Genomic DNA, 17475 nt, shown 5'->3' on the forward strand with positions numbered 1-17475 from the left:
ATATTCTTGCCTCAGGCACAAAATTAGCTTCTTACGGCACTGTGTGTCAGTCTACAGCACAACATGGCACCATCATACTTGACAAAATAAAAGCTTTTGGGAATCAAAAAAAAAAGAGTTGTAACAAAAGCATCTCTACTGAAATATGTAAAGACTAGTAAGCTCACTTGGGTTTTAAACTATCCTTCTGCAAAAGGATCACCTGGTGGTAAATGCTTCCAAAACATAGATGAACAAACAATAGATCTAAGTTGAGATTGAAAAGAAATCATGACAAGAGTGTTTTAATGTGAATTGTTTTATTAATATATTTCTGTGCAGAAATCAGTCAAGGCAGAAGCAGACTATAAACAGTTTGAAGCCATATTACAGAAATCATTTTGCATACTACCGCCTAAATGTCAGAAAAGGATTAAGAAATTGCAGAAGTGCTAAATGTGTGTGAGAGGCCCAGTAAAGAGCTTCTTATATTATACTTACTCTCAAAAGTGCCTGTAAAGAGTAAAAGCAATGAAATGCAGGAAGAAGCATTTGAAATAAAGGTCAAGTACTGTTCCTTTCTGACCCAGCTTGAAAGAATAATTCTAGATTGATGGAGAAGATGCGTACCAAAGAGAAAAAAATGCAGGCACTTCCTAATATTTATTTTAAAGGAAGGGGGCAGCTGTTGACTTGTGATTGTTGCATATGTTTCTGTACAAAAACCTTTATGTCATGATATTTCAGAGCACGAGATAAGAAATGTTACCACAGTGTCCATCTGAGTATTAAGAAGTGTAAGAATAGAGCTGGAGATGTTCTGTTCTGGATAGGCATGAATACTGTCATCAAAGATAAGGTATTCAAGAGCAAAACCTGCAGGAAATGCTAGCAATGGGATGCAAAAGAACCTTGAAACCTGGTCAGGGAGGCTATGGATGCAGAGGATCTAAGTAACCAGAAGGTGTGTAATAGTATCTGCAGTTGGGAGACGTAAATATGGTACAAAATGGGGTATTTGATAAGCTGGTGCACAATAGTTTGCCTGGCACTGTAGCCTCCAGAGCTGGATAATTCTGCTATAAAATCAAGGGTTGTGCATGACTGGGACTGAGAAAGGGTCTCCAATGACATCAGGAGGCTGAAAGGCCTAATACAGGTGTCTCAGGGCTTGATTTAGGACCATGTCATTCTGGATTGGAAGCCACTAGAATGAATGAGATATAATGTGCAAAGTCTTGGATTTCCCACAGTGACCTCCTCAGGTGTATCATAATGTATGTGCAACTTTTAGCTTTGGAGGACAGTTGAGGACTTATAGAAGGCCATTGATATAAAGGAGATTGTTGAATTGAGAATAATGGCATGTGGTTGTCCTGGAAAGACTCTTCTTGGATGAAGTTATGAGTTTAAGGAAAGGATCATTAGGGAGAACAACTGGAAGCATAGTAAGGAGGTCTGTGGCTACAGATCCACAAATAGTATAGTGTAGTTTTAATATACCTGGTGATGATTCTTTGACATTAGTGAGTTCATATAGTATTATCCTTTTTATATGAAGACCTCAGCTTTGTCATTCTTTTTCTGAACAATATGTGATTGTGAAAGTGAATCTCAAGGAGAATAAAGCCCGATACACCTATCCCTGTTTCAAACAGCACTTAGACAAATTATAGGTATTCTAGATTCTTAAGGTTGGTTAAGAGTAGGATGAGGTGTTTGGTCTCCTCAACGTAGTGATGCCACATCCATAATCCAGTTTTGATGGCAAGCAACTCCTTTTTCTATTTCATAGCTGCATTTGAGCTAGGTGAGATTTTGTGAAAAATATGCACATGAATGCATGTTGTGCTGCTGTTCTGTTTCTTGGGATAGTATTGCACTGATGGCTACATTAAAGATATCAGCCTCACGGACAAAGGGGGTTAGTTAGGAACAGGGTGAATGAGCACTGGGGGGACATTAAATCTATCTTCAGGTGGGCCTCCAGGGGCCATTGAATTTTGAGGGTTTGCAGAGGATGGAAGTTATAGAGGCTGAGACCTTTGAAAAGTTCATAATAAATCTCCTATAAGAGGCAAGTCACTTGAACCGCTGGATGTCTCTCAAGCTCTGGTTTTTAGCTTAGTCCTGAATTGCAGATATTTCTGAGAGTCCATGTGTACACGATGAACCCCCAAAATTTGGCAGATGATTAGTCTAACACTTTTTGAGTTTTATATATAAACCTATGCTGGCACAATCATGTGAGAACTTCAGGTGTATGGTCATGGCTTGCTTGACTACTGGAATACATTAAGCTATCATCCAGATATGCCATCACAAGCTGTTCTAGAGTATCTTGAAATATGTCATTGATCAGAAGGTGGCAGGAGCACTGGTGAGTCCTAAAGGCATTACCAAATGCTCAGTGTCCATACCTTGTTCTAAAGGCTGTCTTCCACTCATCCCCTGCCTTGTTTCAAACTAAATTATATGATCTTCTAAGGTCCAGTGTAGTAAATACTACTCAGTTTTTGGAGTTCTGGAATTAGTGGTAAGGAGCACCAATTATATATAGCAAGGATATTCAGATCTTTGTGATTTAGAAGACAAATTAATTATTAGCATTACTCAAAAGAGTGACAGTAGTATAAATTCATTGTTTCATTAACTGGCTCTCAGATTCTAAGTAGACTACAGGGCACTGAACCAAATAACTGTACATCACTGATACTCAGACTGAGGTTTGAGAGCCAGAGTGGCCATCTAATGTGTCTCCTGCAAAATGTCTGACCAAATCTTATTATTTTATCAACTACAATTGGCTAACAACATAGTAATAGCATCCTGATTGATTAATAGCTTAGACTGGTTAATAATTAAATTGCACAGCATTTTAATATCATGTACTGCAAAGAGCCACAGGAGACACATTATAGAGCCACTTGAGGCTTGCAGGTCTCAGTCAGGGTATTACTGATGTATAATTATTTGGTTCAGCACCCTATAGTCTATTCAGACTGTAAGAGGTATCTTTCTTCACAAAAAGCAGGGGGAACTAAAGCTGTGGATAAAACCTTTACCTAGGTTCTCCCGGAGATACTCTTTTAATGCTGCAAGCTCCAATCAGACATAGAATATATATGCCCGAATGGAACATTGGCTCCTGGCTGAAGGTCAGTAGGGCAAATCATAAACAAGATGCAGGGCTAGTGAGTCTGTTTTTCAAAGATGTGATGGTAATCTTGGTATTTCATAGGAAGATGTGGTCCATCATGCAGGGATGTCTTTGATAGGTCTGACATGGTCGCTACCATGAGGAGGAACATCTGGGTTACTGGAGCAGAATCCTCTGGCTTGGTTTCTAGAATTTCAAATTAGAAGGCAATGCTCCCTACAGATGCTCAATGGAAAGACAATGACTTATCAGGATCATAGTATATGGGGTACAGGACAAATGGACCAGGGTGCCACTAAAATCTTTTTGGTGCTCCCCATTCATCATTTCTAGTGGTGTGGTCTCCTGTGTAACTGGGTCCAATGACAGTGGAGACCCATCTACTGTTTCTGCCAAATCTTTGGTGAACTTAGATTGTATTGGGAGACTTTGGAACCAGGCCATAGCAAAAATCATAAAGGTGTTCCCTGCTCCTTAATCAATCAAGGCCCACTATATGGGAAAGGCCCACTCAATCTATAGGATCCATAATTGCAGAGCAGTCTGTAGATGTAGAGCTGAATGGGGAACTCCTTGGTAAACATAAGCTTGAGGTCTATCCTTGCTGGTACCCAGCCTTTCATCCCTGACTGAGTGTGGGGTTAGTCTCTTCCCTGTTAGCAGGGATTTTGACAGGACCCATGGATACTGCATGCCTTGATCCTTCACAATAGGAGCAGGAGTTCTCTTCTCTGCCTTCTTGTTCTCCTGGAGGGTATGTCTAGACTGCATCCCTCTGTCGGCAGAGGGATGCAGATTAGGCAGGTCGACATTGCAAATGAGGCAGGAATTTGAATATCCCACGCCTAATTTATATAAAAATGGCTGCCATGTTTTGCCAACTCAGCACTTTGTCGGCAAAAAGCAGCAGTCTAGAGGGGGATCTGTCGAGAAAGAAAGCCTTTTTCGACAGATCCCTTATGCCTCCTGCAAGGAGGTTTACAGGATCTGTCAAATAAGGCTTTCTTTCTCGACAGATCCCCCTCTAGACTGCTGCTTTTTGCTGACAAAGTGCTGAGTCGGCAAAATGTGGTGGCCATTTATGCAAATTAGGCATGGGATATTTAAATCCCTGCCTCATTTGCAATGTCGACCTGCCTAATATGCATCCCTCTGCTGGCAGAGGGATGCAGTCTAGACATATCTGGAGATAGGTCAGGCCATCCAATGTCAACTGATATGGACTCAATTGAAGTTAAGCTTGCTTGGTCTTAAGATTGGAGTTTTTTAGGTAGAGTGAGGGAGATTGGCAGGCTCCCCCTATGTTCCACTTGTACTTTGTGCAATCTGGTATCTATCCAGATGCACAGGCCCATGAAGGACTTTAAACTGGTAGTGGTATCCACCTGTTCTTCTCATTTTCTAGTTCGTCTTCACAGCCCTGGTGAAACTGATGGAGGAGTGGTGCATCGTTCCAGGCAGTATCTATGGTCAGACGTCTTAACTGACTGATGTAGGATAGGGTTGATCCCAGAATTTGCTGGAGTTTCGTACGATAGTCTCTGCTGTGCAGATTGTAAAAATGAGTCCCAGTTGGTTAGTGCCCAGTGAATCTGTTCTCAAAAGAGAGTGTCCTTTACCAAGGCTTTCATGGTAAGTAAGCTCAGTACTAACCAGTGTTCCCTCTAAGCTGGGGGGGGGGGGGGGGGGGGGGAGAGACAGCACAGTCTCACAAGTAATTAATCAGCCCTGTCCGCTCAGAGCTCCCTGCACAGAGCTAACTGACTGGCCAGGGTTGTTTAATCACCTGTGAAATTGCTGCCCACATCTTAGAGAGAACTGGTACTAACCCCACCTTCACTTCTGTGACATAGTTCTGAGCCTGGAGCATAAAGAGGAGCCTTCATTGGGTAATGAATACACAAAACTTGTTTGAGGGTACCATCATCTCTCTCCAGCAAAGGAACTCTGGGCTGGTCATCCTGAGCTTGTGTTGTACGAGAAGCAGAATGGTTACCCACAGCTGCTCCAAGTGCCATAGTTTGCTCCTGCAAGGAATGATTTCCTTCTGAAGCTGTCGTACTTGAGTACCTTAGTTGTCAGGTTTGTGCCTTGAAGGCAGTGATCTACTCCTGAAGTCTTGTAGGGCCCTGGCGCAAAGGCATGGTGAGAGCCTTAGCAGTGTCCATAATCAGTCCAAGGGCTCAAACATAAGTCTCAGCAGAGACCTGGGTGGTCTAAGCAAGCTGTCAGGGCCCATAATGTGGGCTGTTGGACCTAGTTCATGGGCTCAGGAGTAGTCAGGGTTGTGCTCATGTTAGGAGTAAATCTGGAGTCAGAATCACAAGTCATGTGAAAGGGCCAAAACATAGAAAAGCTATAATATAGTAGGTTTCTCTGCCAGTGTTCCTGCCTTCTCATCACTACTTCTCTTTACTAAAAATGCTGACCATGAGACTAATTGTAATAGTTTTTGTGAGGTGAACACTTACTCACTGTGAGACTGAGATTAACAGTCATGTGAAAGAGCCAAAACAGAGACTGGGCAGAAGTCATACCAAAAGTCAAGCCACAATCAGCAACTGTGGGATCAGGGACTTGTCTCAGAAGTCTGAGAAGCATCAGGCCTAGTAACTAGTTGCTCAGATAGGGAATGGAATAGGAACAGGAAGCCTTCTACATGGTGGTGTCCAATTAGCCATCTGCTGTTACTCACTGACTCAGCAGGTCAGATGATTATAGCTTCTTTCTAGCAGTTCTCTCTTTCAGCCTTTGCAGCTCAACGGCACAGAGAATATGGCTTCTGCCTGGCAGCTCTAGTGGCCTGGGTTTGACACTTGTGGCACTTGACAAACAGCCAGAAGAAACAATCACATTTTATTTCTTGAGGACCTCAAAAATGCTTCTGTCAGCATCACTAATAGTGAAGAATATCTGGAGCAATAGTCTCCAAGTGGCAGTATCCACTGTGGTGTGTCACAAGCCATGATAGAAGGGACAGTTTTGAGATGAAGCGGCTGAGTAATTGAAAAACCATTTCATTTCAGACAGAGTACTTTACTGACAGATACCTAAGAAGAGGCAGAATAACTCCTTCATTTGTTGGGAGAGACACGCTATTACCAGGGCCAAAACAGAGAAAAGCTATAATACAGTAGGTTTCTCTGCCAGTGTTCCTGCCTTCTCATCCCTACATCTCTTTACTAAAGATGCTGACCATGAGGCTAATTGTAATAGTTTTGTGAGGTGAACACTTACTCACTGTGAGATGGAGATTAACAGATAATTTCATAACTACCTTTATCACCAAATGAGCAATTTAGTCTTTTAAACACACCTTCAATTAATTAATTAATTAATTAATTAATGTTTTTACAGTGAATTGAAGATGGCGAATGTTACAATAAACAAGTACTGAGTATGTACATTTTGTAAATTTTTGTAAACAAGTACTGAATATGTAAATTCACTATGTCAGTTTTGTACAATATATTATTATATTGGAAAATAAGGGTTTGTTGAGATTGACATTTTGCAGGGGGAAGAGCATTTTGGCATACTTTTCTAACAGGAAAACTGAAACTAAACTTTCTCCTCACACCTGGGAGAAGAGGTTCTAAGACTTTAGAGATAAAAGGAAAATTAAGAAGAAAGATTTTTTTAATAGTACAGACATTTATAACAGGAAAGTTTTATATCCTTTTTCTTCTGTTATTTTCTCTGTCTTCTAAAAAGTACTTTTCTTATCAGAAGCATAAGAAATCAGTTTTATGTAAATCAATTCCAATAATTTTTTTAATGAAACTTCAAATGAATCATGCTTCAAATCATGCTTGTCTAGCAACTGGCTAGATTAGTCTACATCTTTGATAGTGGAAAGCATTCACAACTCATGCAACTCACGCATTTCTAGACTACTAATAAACGCTACATGCAATGTCTAGACTGCTAATACTGAATGTGGTCTGCCTTATTGCCATAAATTCTGATTTAACTTGTGTTCACTCAGAAAATTATTTTCTCAAACATGTAATTTTGTACAACTAATAAACCAAGAGATGGTTTAAAATAAAAGACCACCAGTACACTTGTTTCTTTTTTAAAAACAAGTCAAGTTTATTTTTAAGTAGCCAAGAAAATTGCTTTAAAAAGGCGATTAAAGTGTAATTTTGAAGGCCTATCCTAAATTTCAACTTTGTCAATCAGCACATTAGATGTAAATAGTTTCTGATAATGATTGACTTTAATTGAACCTTTTCAGGAGATAGTAATTGTTTTTAATTAAAAATGCCATTTTTTTCTGTGTAGCTGAAAGCTTATTTGCATTCATTTCAGCTTTGAGCATAGACATAACGACCTATATCTTTACTAACATTGTATTTTTCTCCTCTTTCCATCTCTTGAAATATTTCAGGAATTTGTCAAACAGGTTAGCTTTAAATATTTCCTAATTAATCCTTGCAGTTTTGGCAGTTTTAACGGATATCAAGAATGGTTTGTTGATTTCGAGCTTATCAGTTTAGAAACACATATAAAAATAAAATTGTTACATGTGTAATACCTAGGGATGTAAAAGGCTAACCGTTGAACCACTTACCTGGTGAGCATTAGGCTTACCAGAACACTTATTGGGTAACCCGTTTCACGGCCAACTGCAGCATGCTGAAGCAGCCCTGACTGAGTCCAACCTGTTATGAGGGTACAGCAGGCAGGGCCATGCCTGCATCTGCTGGCATGATCATGCCTGAATGGGGGTGGCAGGTGGGGCCCCAGCTTCTATAACTTGGTGTGTGGTGGCCCAGCAGTGTCCCAGCTGAGGCTGCACAGAACTGGCCCAGAGCGTCTCTAGCCCCAGCCACAAAGGAATGGTCCGGATGGACTCTGGCCCCAGCCATGCAAGAGCAGCATAGAGTGACTCTGGGCCCACCTGTACAGGGTTCCATAGAGAATGGAGCCAGGCTATTCTCAGTGGTGGCACATGACAGAGCAAGAATTAGTGGTCTCAAGTTACAGTGGGGGAGGTCTAGGTTGGATTTAAAAAAAAAACTATTTCATTGGGAGAGTGGTGAAGCACTGGAATGGGTTACCTAGGGAGTTGTTGGAATCGCCTTAGAAAGAATTGCTTGTCAAAGCCCGGGCTGAATGATTTAGTTGGGTTTGGCCCTGCTTTGAGCAGAGAGTTGGACTAGATGACCTCCTGAGATCTCTTACAGGCCTAATCTTCCATGATTCTATTCTATGATTTGTGCTTTTTTTGAATGATTAAAATGTTTTGCAGTTTCCAGATTATGTTGATTAAAATAGTAGTTCAAATAAAAGGCAATTCAGAACGTTTAGTAGACTTGTCAAATTAATCCTATGTAAGGGTCCTAAAAGTTTTGATGACATAAATAAACTTCATACAAGTAGTCCAATTATGAGTCACTCATTAAAGTCAGGTTTGCAAGACTGTAATATGATATATATGTGGAACATTGGCTTATATTTCATAATATTTTGAACATTTTTGTACTGTAGTCTTTATAATAAAAGCCTCTGAAACATTAGAGTGTAAAATGAAAAAAAAATGTAAATTGGTTTGTTTAAAGAATAACTTGTTAACCATTTTATGAATAGCAAATACATTGCAAAAATTTGACAAATTAATCATTTATGTAGATCCTTCAATACTAGCTGACTCCTTGTGGGAAACTTTGTAAACATTCTGTTAGGAATAATTCTGTTTATATGTCACTGTTTTCCATATTCCAATCTCCTTTTTCATTAAAGGCCAAGCTGTTGATCTCCTTATCCATATTACAAGTAATTCTATTGACGTCAATGGGGATACTCATGAGAGTAACTGTTCATCGATATGAGTAAGGGATTCACAATCTGGCCCTAAATAAGAGAATTTGCATGAAAACAGGATCTGTATTCCTTAAAATTTCATCTAGTCTTCCTACTTATTATTCATCTGAAGTTCTAATAAAATCTTTGTGATATTAGTTAATCGTTATGGAGGTGAACATGATGTCATAAATGCAAAATTATTGCTGCATCGTCACAGTTTGCTAGCTAGTCACATCTAATTTGTTAGGCAGAGCTGGACCATGCATGTATTGATGATAGACATTTAAGAAAAACTCAGCTACTGCAGAAAGGAGGCATTCTTTCCTCGGATGATTTAATCCATTTGTCAGCAAAGTCTTACAGTTGATGATGAGGTACCATCTTTAAGATGAAGCATAAAGCTAAAGCTCTGTGGTCCTAAAACAATCCAGTGGCAATTCTCATTAAAGTAGGGATGTTAACCCTGGTGTCCTAGCCAAATTCCAACTGAGAGATAATGCACTTATCTTTTTAAAATCCCCCTTTTGCTTTTAATTGGGCGTTAACTGAATAGCTGAAAATAACTGAAAAGATATTTTTCAGCTCTCCTCAAAAACACTGTTGCTAGTGAAGAACTCCTATTTCTTTCAGTAAGTGTGACTTTTTTTCAGAGGTGGGGGTTTTAGTGATACTTGTTTATTAGCGTATAAAACACTTTAGTATCTTACACATTAAATTATGATTAAATATTATGCAAAAATATATAAACTGCAGGTAGGAAATTAAATCAAAGAAACAGATCATCCCTAAGCAACCAAGGAAGTTTTTTTTTTCATGTGTGTGTTTCTAAGAGTGATCAATGAAATATAATAATTAAATCTAAATTTTATTAAATATGAACAAGGTTGTTAGAAATGATTTTTTCCTTAAATATTTTCAGCGAGGCTCTTTAAATTACTTTAATTGCAATCTGAAATGTCTTTGTAGGTGCTAATTAATTTAAACTAGAGTCTTTCATACAGTAGTAGAGTTTATTTTATCTCTGTTAATTACCATCAAGCATGTTCACAGGAGAAAACAGGACATAAAGCTGGTGTTGTAAAATTCTGATGAAAGAAATTTTCTTTCTTCATCTCCAACAGATACTGTCCTGTTTAGATGGTCTTCCTTCTACAATGAGAGAAATAGGGATAACGTTTGGAAAATTTTTTGAGGCTAGTGACAAAATATGTTTGTCTTTCAGATCCCCAGCTCAAGGGTATAGTGACCAGGTTATATTGCAGGCAAGGCTACTACTTGCAAATGCACCCCGATGGAACTCTCGATGGAACCAAGGATGACAGCAGTAATTCTAGTAAGTGACTGCTCTAGGAGAACGTATTAATCTCAAACAGAGATTGCAGATGTAATCATTCAATTATATACATCCGGACACGTATTTTAATGGTTTTTGAGGAATTTTGATATATTTTGACAAAAAAGATTCTGTCAACTTAAAATATATTAAACACTAGCATGCCTTTTAAAGAATCCTGAGTGCTCTTGCCTATGTGAAAAAGTATCCAGGAAAGAAGCAACTATGCATTTTGTTAGTGTCTGCCATGAAGTTTCTGATTATCAAAAGTGCTCAATGTTGGTCTAATTCTACTCCCATTGAAGACAATGTTAAAATTCCAGTTGAAATCAGAGATAGGAAAGTTAGGCCAATAGGAAGCACTTCTGAAAATCTACTGTAAAACATTTATCAGCAATGTTTTTCCTTTATCCAAATAGAAAAGGGAACCAAAGAAAATATAATTGAAATTCTGACAAACAAGGCGGTGTAATTAAGCATATGTTTAACTTGAAGAATGTTATTAGTCCCAATGAAAAGCATATGGTAAAACATCTTGTTGAATTGGACTAAAGAGACTTCTACAGTCCCTATCCCAACAAGAGTCCCAATGACTTCAAAAGCATTTCTTCAAGTGTGGGGACTACAAACCTGAAAACAATTAAAAAAGTCAACCAAACAAAAATGGTACAACTTTTAAAACCTTTCATGGATCATATATACTGTTATTTCTTTCATTATAATATGGCTGAATGTTTTGATTCAGATAATGAATATATATTTCACAATTTAAGTGGCAAGTGATAATTAAGTGGTCTTGCCCTCACTCTCAAATGGTTCAATCTGAATAATTTTCATAAAGCACAGCAGACATCTGAGGTTTATTTTTAGGCATACTTTTTTGTGTATAAGACATGTATTTACTCATTACTCATACATTAATATATGCTTGATTGGGATTGGGCTGCAGAAATTGAGGGAAATGTGGGTTCTATTTCTGTTTAGTCATATCTTCAGTTATTGAGTCTACATGTGTCCTCAATGTATTTCATATGCAAACGTTGTTACTGTTTTATTGACTGTTATACCTTTCAGATTGTAGCAAACTAATTAATGTGTATGTCACTGTTCTCTTTCTTTATCTGTGTGCCTTTCTCACCTTCCTAATTTTCATAATCATGTTTCTCTTTTCACCCGCATCCATTTCTCATGCCTCTTCTCTATTAACTGAATACTGCAAGCCATACAGAAACAAGATTCCCATTGCCTTAAATAGGAATGTATTTTGCTTGCATTAAGTCTGCAGGATGTGGCTTTGTGTTTCTTTTCCTCTGCCATCATCTGGGGAGTTGTCTAGTGTCAGTAGTACATGGGTGTGCTTTTTATTATTATAATACATCTCAATAGATACATCTTTTTTGGAGACATGATTTTGGCTTTTAAAATCTTTGAAAATCTCGGCCACTACACCTTACTTTCTTCTCTCCACTGCCATCTTTTTAAAATCTCAAATCTTTATTTCTCTTAGGGTATGTCTAGACTACATGCCTCTGTTGCCAGAGGCATGTAAATTAGACTACCTGACATAGCCAATGTAGCCGGGACTTAAATATCCCTGGCTTCATCAAAATAAAAATGGCTGCCGTGCTGTGCCAGCTCAGATGATCATCGGCACAGCGCAGCAGTCAACATGTGGATTGGTCAACAGGGAATGCCTTTGTCGACCGCTCCTGTAAATCTCGTTCCACGAGGCATAAGGGAGCGGTTGACAAAGGCGTTCCCTGTCGACCAATCTGCATCTTGGCTGCTGCGCTGTGCTGATGATCAGCTGAGCCGGCACAGCATGGTGGCCATTTTTATATTAATGAAGCCGGGGATATTTAAATCCCGGCTTCATTGACTATGTCGGGTAGTCTAATTTACATTCCTCTGGCGACAGAGGCATGTAGTCTAGACATACCCTTAGTGTTTTTTCTTCCCTTTCTCTATGTCTCTGCCTGTCAATTTCACATTCTCTCGTAGTTCCAAAATTGCAGAATAATCATTCTTGTCCCAAAACAGACTGTGCAAAATAAAGGTATTTCATATTCAAGATAAATAATGGTGGGCCATGTTATATTTTATATTTGCATGAGTTAGAGATTTGACTGAGTTTTCTCAGAAATTTAACATTATTTGCTGTTGAAAAAAATGGGCCCAATTTCCCATTCACCACTGTTTTAATCCTGTTGCCACTTTGAAAACAGGATTTATTTAAACAATGGATTTATACCATTGTAAAAAGTGAGCAACACAGTGGTGAACCATGTCCAATATATGCATCAGTGATAAATGCAATACAATACTAAAAATGTTACCAGTCCAATGCATGTCTTGCCATCTTAAAATTTTAATATAAATAATATAACAATGCCAATGCTATCTTGGAAATAAGAAGGATGAGTGTCACCACTTGTGCACTTCCAGGAATATATGAACAGTTATGTTTCGGTCTCCTTACTGCTGCCAGCCCTTCATTTTCTTTTTTCCTGTGCTTTCCTTTTATTCCCTAGTCTTTGCAGTACATTTTGTTTCCTTTCAGTTTCCTATACTGTCATTCTGTTTTTACTATTCCCTTTTCCCTTTTTTTAACACTAATTTTTCTTGTGGACGATTAGATTTTACTCCTTTGTTTTGCTTTTATTTTGCAATCTCCTTATTTTGATAATTCAAACCCCAGTCTTACTTGTGGATGTGCTTTGGGTGGCCCAAAGGATGAGAGTGGAAGAAATATTCGGCATTGAACCTCATTCCCATCCTTATCTCATCTTGGCTTGGAGTGGAGATGAGAATTATTCTGACTATTGAGTTTGTACCTTACCTATATGATTAACAGCTTCCCTGAAATTGTGAAGGATATAGGGATATATTGATAATTAGGTCAGAAGAGGGAGAATAGAGTTTCCTGTCCTTTTTGCGAATAGCTTTGGATTCAAGTTGATGAAAACATTGCTGGCTTAATGTTCCTGGGTGATATGGACAATTGTGCCTCTTCCATGCTTTATCAACATGCTCTGCACTACAGCTGATTGGCACTAAATGACAGGAAATAATTTTCCCCAACCCATAGTTTGGCTCAGCAGTTGACTTCCCTTGAGCATCGATGGGAATGACAAGTGAGGGAAGGATGAAAAAGGAGTGCTTTGAGTCCCTGGCAGAGAAGCATTCTGAGAGGTTGTGTCACACAGCCTTTTCTTCTGCTTATTTATTATTTATATAACATCCAAACTTGTACCAGGCATCTAGAGAATAAATACAAAAATATGATCTCTACTTCCTCACCATATCTAATTTTAGATATGTCTGAAGGCATAGGAATAACAAATGATAGAAGATGCCATAGGGAGGTAGGACAAGGGTAACTTCAAGGTCTGGTGGTTTCTTAGTTTTGGTAAATGCATGTCTAGGGCTTCCATTACAATCCAACCAAAGATTGTCTTTTAAAATAAAGCTTCTAGGTATTTATAATGTGTTGGATTTTCAAAATACTGCCTGTTAGTCTAATGCTTCTTCCGTTGGAGTCATTGGGAATTTTACCAGTGATTTCAATGCAGGGGAGTTAGACTAGTGCTGAGTGCTTTTGAAATCCCATCCTGCAACTTCACAGGAGCAATAATGGGACCATAGCTTATCTTAAATCAGAAGGAAGGGCTGATTGGGGAGTGGAAGTAAGAAAAAAAGGATCACTCTTGATAAATATTTGCATGTCACTTAATGAACTTCTGGAAGTGCTTAATATCATGATGACAGACATACAAGATGAGCCTGAATTGGACAGAGCTGTTTTCTGTTGGGGTCTTCATTTCTCCTAGATTATGTTAACATTGGCTGAAGAGGCATGGACTAGTCCATCTGATGAATTAGCTTTCATATCTTGCTTCATAAAATTGGGGCCACTTGTTGAAACCATAGCTCATGCATTGAGACCTTTATTTGCAGACTTTTCACTGGGAGTGCCAAATAAGTTTTATTCCAATGCTTCTTTTTTCTTCAGTTTTCCTTCTATCTTAACTTGACCTTCTCTTCTCCCCTCAATTGGTATGTTGCTCTGTTTCTGAGCTCACTTGATGCTGGTATAGAAATAATACTGATTACTACTGTAGACTCAAACCTATGTTGGCCTCAAAAGTGTACCGATACTCATTTCGTGTGGTGCAGACCTCCTTTAGGGACAGTTTGAATTTTCATTGTTTTCCACAGGCTGAGCACAGTTGATTTGAAAAGTGGATCTGACAAATAAGCCAGCTGGGGCTGGCTGCAAACTTGGTCTGCATTTGCAGCAGCCCAGAAATAGGGACTGGGGCTGCTGTTGGAGCAGCCCCGCTCTGCAGGGGTGTCCCAGCTCCCAGCTGGGACCCTCATGGACGCTGGCTTGGACTCCAGTGCGAGTTGGGACTGGGCAAGCCCGGCTCAGTTCTGACTTGCACCAGGTCCAGGATTTACCCTGGCTGTGGTCCTGCAGTTGAAATGTAGTAGGAGCTGGGTGGGCAGGCAGTCCAGCTCTTACTACGTTTAAACTGAAGAGACACAGCGGGGTGGGGGAGTAACTCCCTTCTATCGACTAATTCTATCGACTACACAATTAGCTATTGATTTGCTTCATAACATCCTTAATTGCAACCCCATGAGACTACCTTAACTTACTATCTCATTTTGTTTCTCCCTCCAGAGAGACCTTAAACAATAATCATTAACATATTTCAGTACAATATATTTATTTCGAACAGTAACCAATTTACTGATTATGTATCATAAGCACAAGGGTCCAGTTTTCGTATAATTAAACCAAAACAACTACACAGAATTGATAGGTATTTGGTTTGTTTCTTTGTTTTCTAAAAAAAATAGGCATGAATTAAAAACAAGAAAAAGCAAGGATGATGTGTTTTTTCTGATGTAAAGTAAACCTGATTTTAACATCTAAATGCTATTTCCTGTATTTAGCTTTCAATTATATACAGTGAAAGCTTTATTATCTGGCATTCTGTAACAAAGGAAAGGATCTTACACACAACAGGCTCCTTCACTATACAACCCTTATTCATTCGCAGAACAGCTCTGTTCTGTGCACTGAATGAGACACAGATCCCGTGGAAAAAATAGTATGTGATCCCATAATTAAAAAGCAGCAGAATGAGTTTAGGTTGCACAGTCAACCTTAATTCAGGCGATTCTTAATTTTTGAATGCTTGGTTTTGCCACTCAATTTATACTCTTTTTGAAGATAGGGTTGAAATACATATATAATTTTCCAAATTTTTTTTATTTTAAGAAAAGACAAATTCCAGTGAAAAGACCCATTTTGCAGACAGCATAGCTGAATTCTTAGATGTGGTAGATTCTATGTGAGGGAGATCAGGCCAAGTGACTGACATTTAGGCCTACTATGTGAGGGTGCGTCTACACCGCACCGTTATTTCGAGATAACTAGCATTATTTCAAAATAACAATGTGAGCAGGTACACAGCTATTCCAGATTTGGAAATAACGGATGTCTTATTCTGAAATCTGTAAACCTCATTCTGAGAGGAATAATGCTTATTCTGAAATACAGTAAAACTCCGATAGTCCGGCATCCAACTGTTCGGCACTCCTGATACTCCGGCATCAAAATGCCAAGCGCTCCTGACCAGCTAATTAAAAAGCCTGCCGCTGAGCACACATGCTGGCTGTAACCAGACGGAGCATAAGGGGGGAAGAGGGGTTTTAAGAGGGATAAGGGATCTTTCGGAAATGGCTTTATTTTCCGAAAGATCCACGTCTAGACTGGCGCTTTTTTCCGGCAAAGCTCCATGCCAAAAAAAAGTGGCAGCCATTTTTATGCTAATGAAGCGGGGGAGATTTAAATCCCCGCTTCATTAGCAATTGCAATACGTTTAATTTGCATCCCTTTTACGAAAAAGGGATGCAATCTAGACGTAGCCTTGCTGTAGTTACTACTATGGAGTTATGTGATTGGAAATGTGAGAGGAGGTGACTGTGCAATCATAAATAGGAGGAAATGGGGATCATTCATAAGACATTCTCTCTGTTAAGATACCATACAAAATATGAAAAACATGAGAGCTGTGTCTACACTGGCATGAATTTCCGGAACTGCTTAAAACGGAATACTATTCCGTTTTCAGTTTTTCCGGAAAAGGAGTGTCTACATTGGCAGGCTGCTTTTCCGGAAAAGCCATTTTTCCGGAAAAGCGTCTGTGGCCAATGTAGACGCACTTTTCCGGAAAAGAGCCCCGATCGCCATTTTCTTGATTGGGGCTTTTTTCCGGAAAAGACTACTGGGCTGTCTACACTGGCCCTTTTCCGGAACAGTGTTCTGGAATATGGACTTATGCCCGAGCGGGAGCAGAATAGTTTTTCCGGAATAGCGGCTGATTTTGTACAGTAGAGCGTCATTGCTTTTCCGGAAATTCAAGGGCCAGTGTAGACAGCTCGCAGCTTATTCCAGAAAAGCGGCTGATTTTTCAGAATAAGTGGCCCAGTGTAGAGACAGCCGAGGAGTACCTAGTTAAGGGAACTGTGTCTAGGCTGTGAGCCAGGAGGGGTTTTCCACTGACTAGATTATTTGTCTGCATTTCTCAATTCTTATTTAGGACCACGTTCTTCCTTGCCTTTATGTAATTGTGCAGTATGGGAAGAGGGTGCTCTGCTGCCCCCAGAAAAACCCATGCAGAATTACAGACTCTGAGCAGTACAGGGTTGCTCCCTCAATAATACTTATTACTCCAGGGAAACTAATTGTGCTTTAAAGGAGTGGGGAGGAGACAGAGCTATAGCTCTACATCCAGCTCCCTATGTAGTTAACTCTTTATGCTGAGAAACTTTGAAAAGCTTTGTGCTTCACTGAGGGAGACTGTACAACTCTGATAGAAATGTAGCAGTGCTGTTTACCCTTCGCTAAGTGCTGGGTCTAAATTGTTCAAATGAATCTTTAGTGAGTGATTAATGGGATTACATCTGAAGTGCTAGAAGTTTGACAGTTGCAAGGTAGCATAGAAATAGCCCTCACTGAGGAGTACTGCACAATCAGGTTCTGTAGGAAATTGGTTTTCATTTGACTGACATATGAGCATGTGGATATCACATACTGAGCCTAAGCTGAAGAGTATTTTGTTGAAATCAGTGTGCACCTAAAGAGTTATGCTGGGCATATGTGCATCCATAGTTGTAT

The 17475-nt window shown here is 39.3% G+C and overlaps 1 protein-coding gene across 1 annotated transcript in view; it reads left to right on the forward strand.

Moving 5' to 3' along the window:
- The window catches only part of FGF14 (fibroblast growth factor 14), a 187407-nt gene that overhangs the window by 41998 nt on the left and 127934 nt on the right, over positions 1–17475 (forward strand). Inside the window, exon 2 of the mRNA XM_006114810.4 lies at positions 10173–10283. Coding sequence (XP_006114872.2) covers positions 10173–10283 — 111 coding nt within the window. The remainder of the gene's footprint in view (positions 1–10172; positions 10284–17475) is intronic.

This window comes from Pelodiscus sinensis, chromosome 1, assembly GCF_049634645.1.
Source record: "Pelodiscus sinensis isolate JC-2024 chromosome 1, ASM4963464v1, whole genome shotgun sequence".
Classification (NCBI taxonomy): domain Eukaryota; kingdom Metazoa; phylum Chordata; order Testudines; family Trionychidae; genus Pelodiscus; species Pelodiscus sinensis.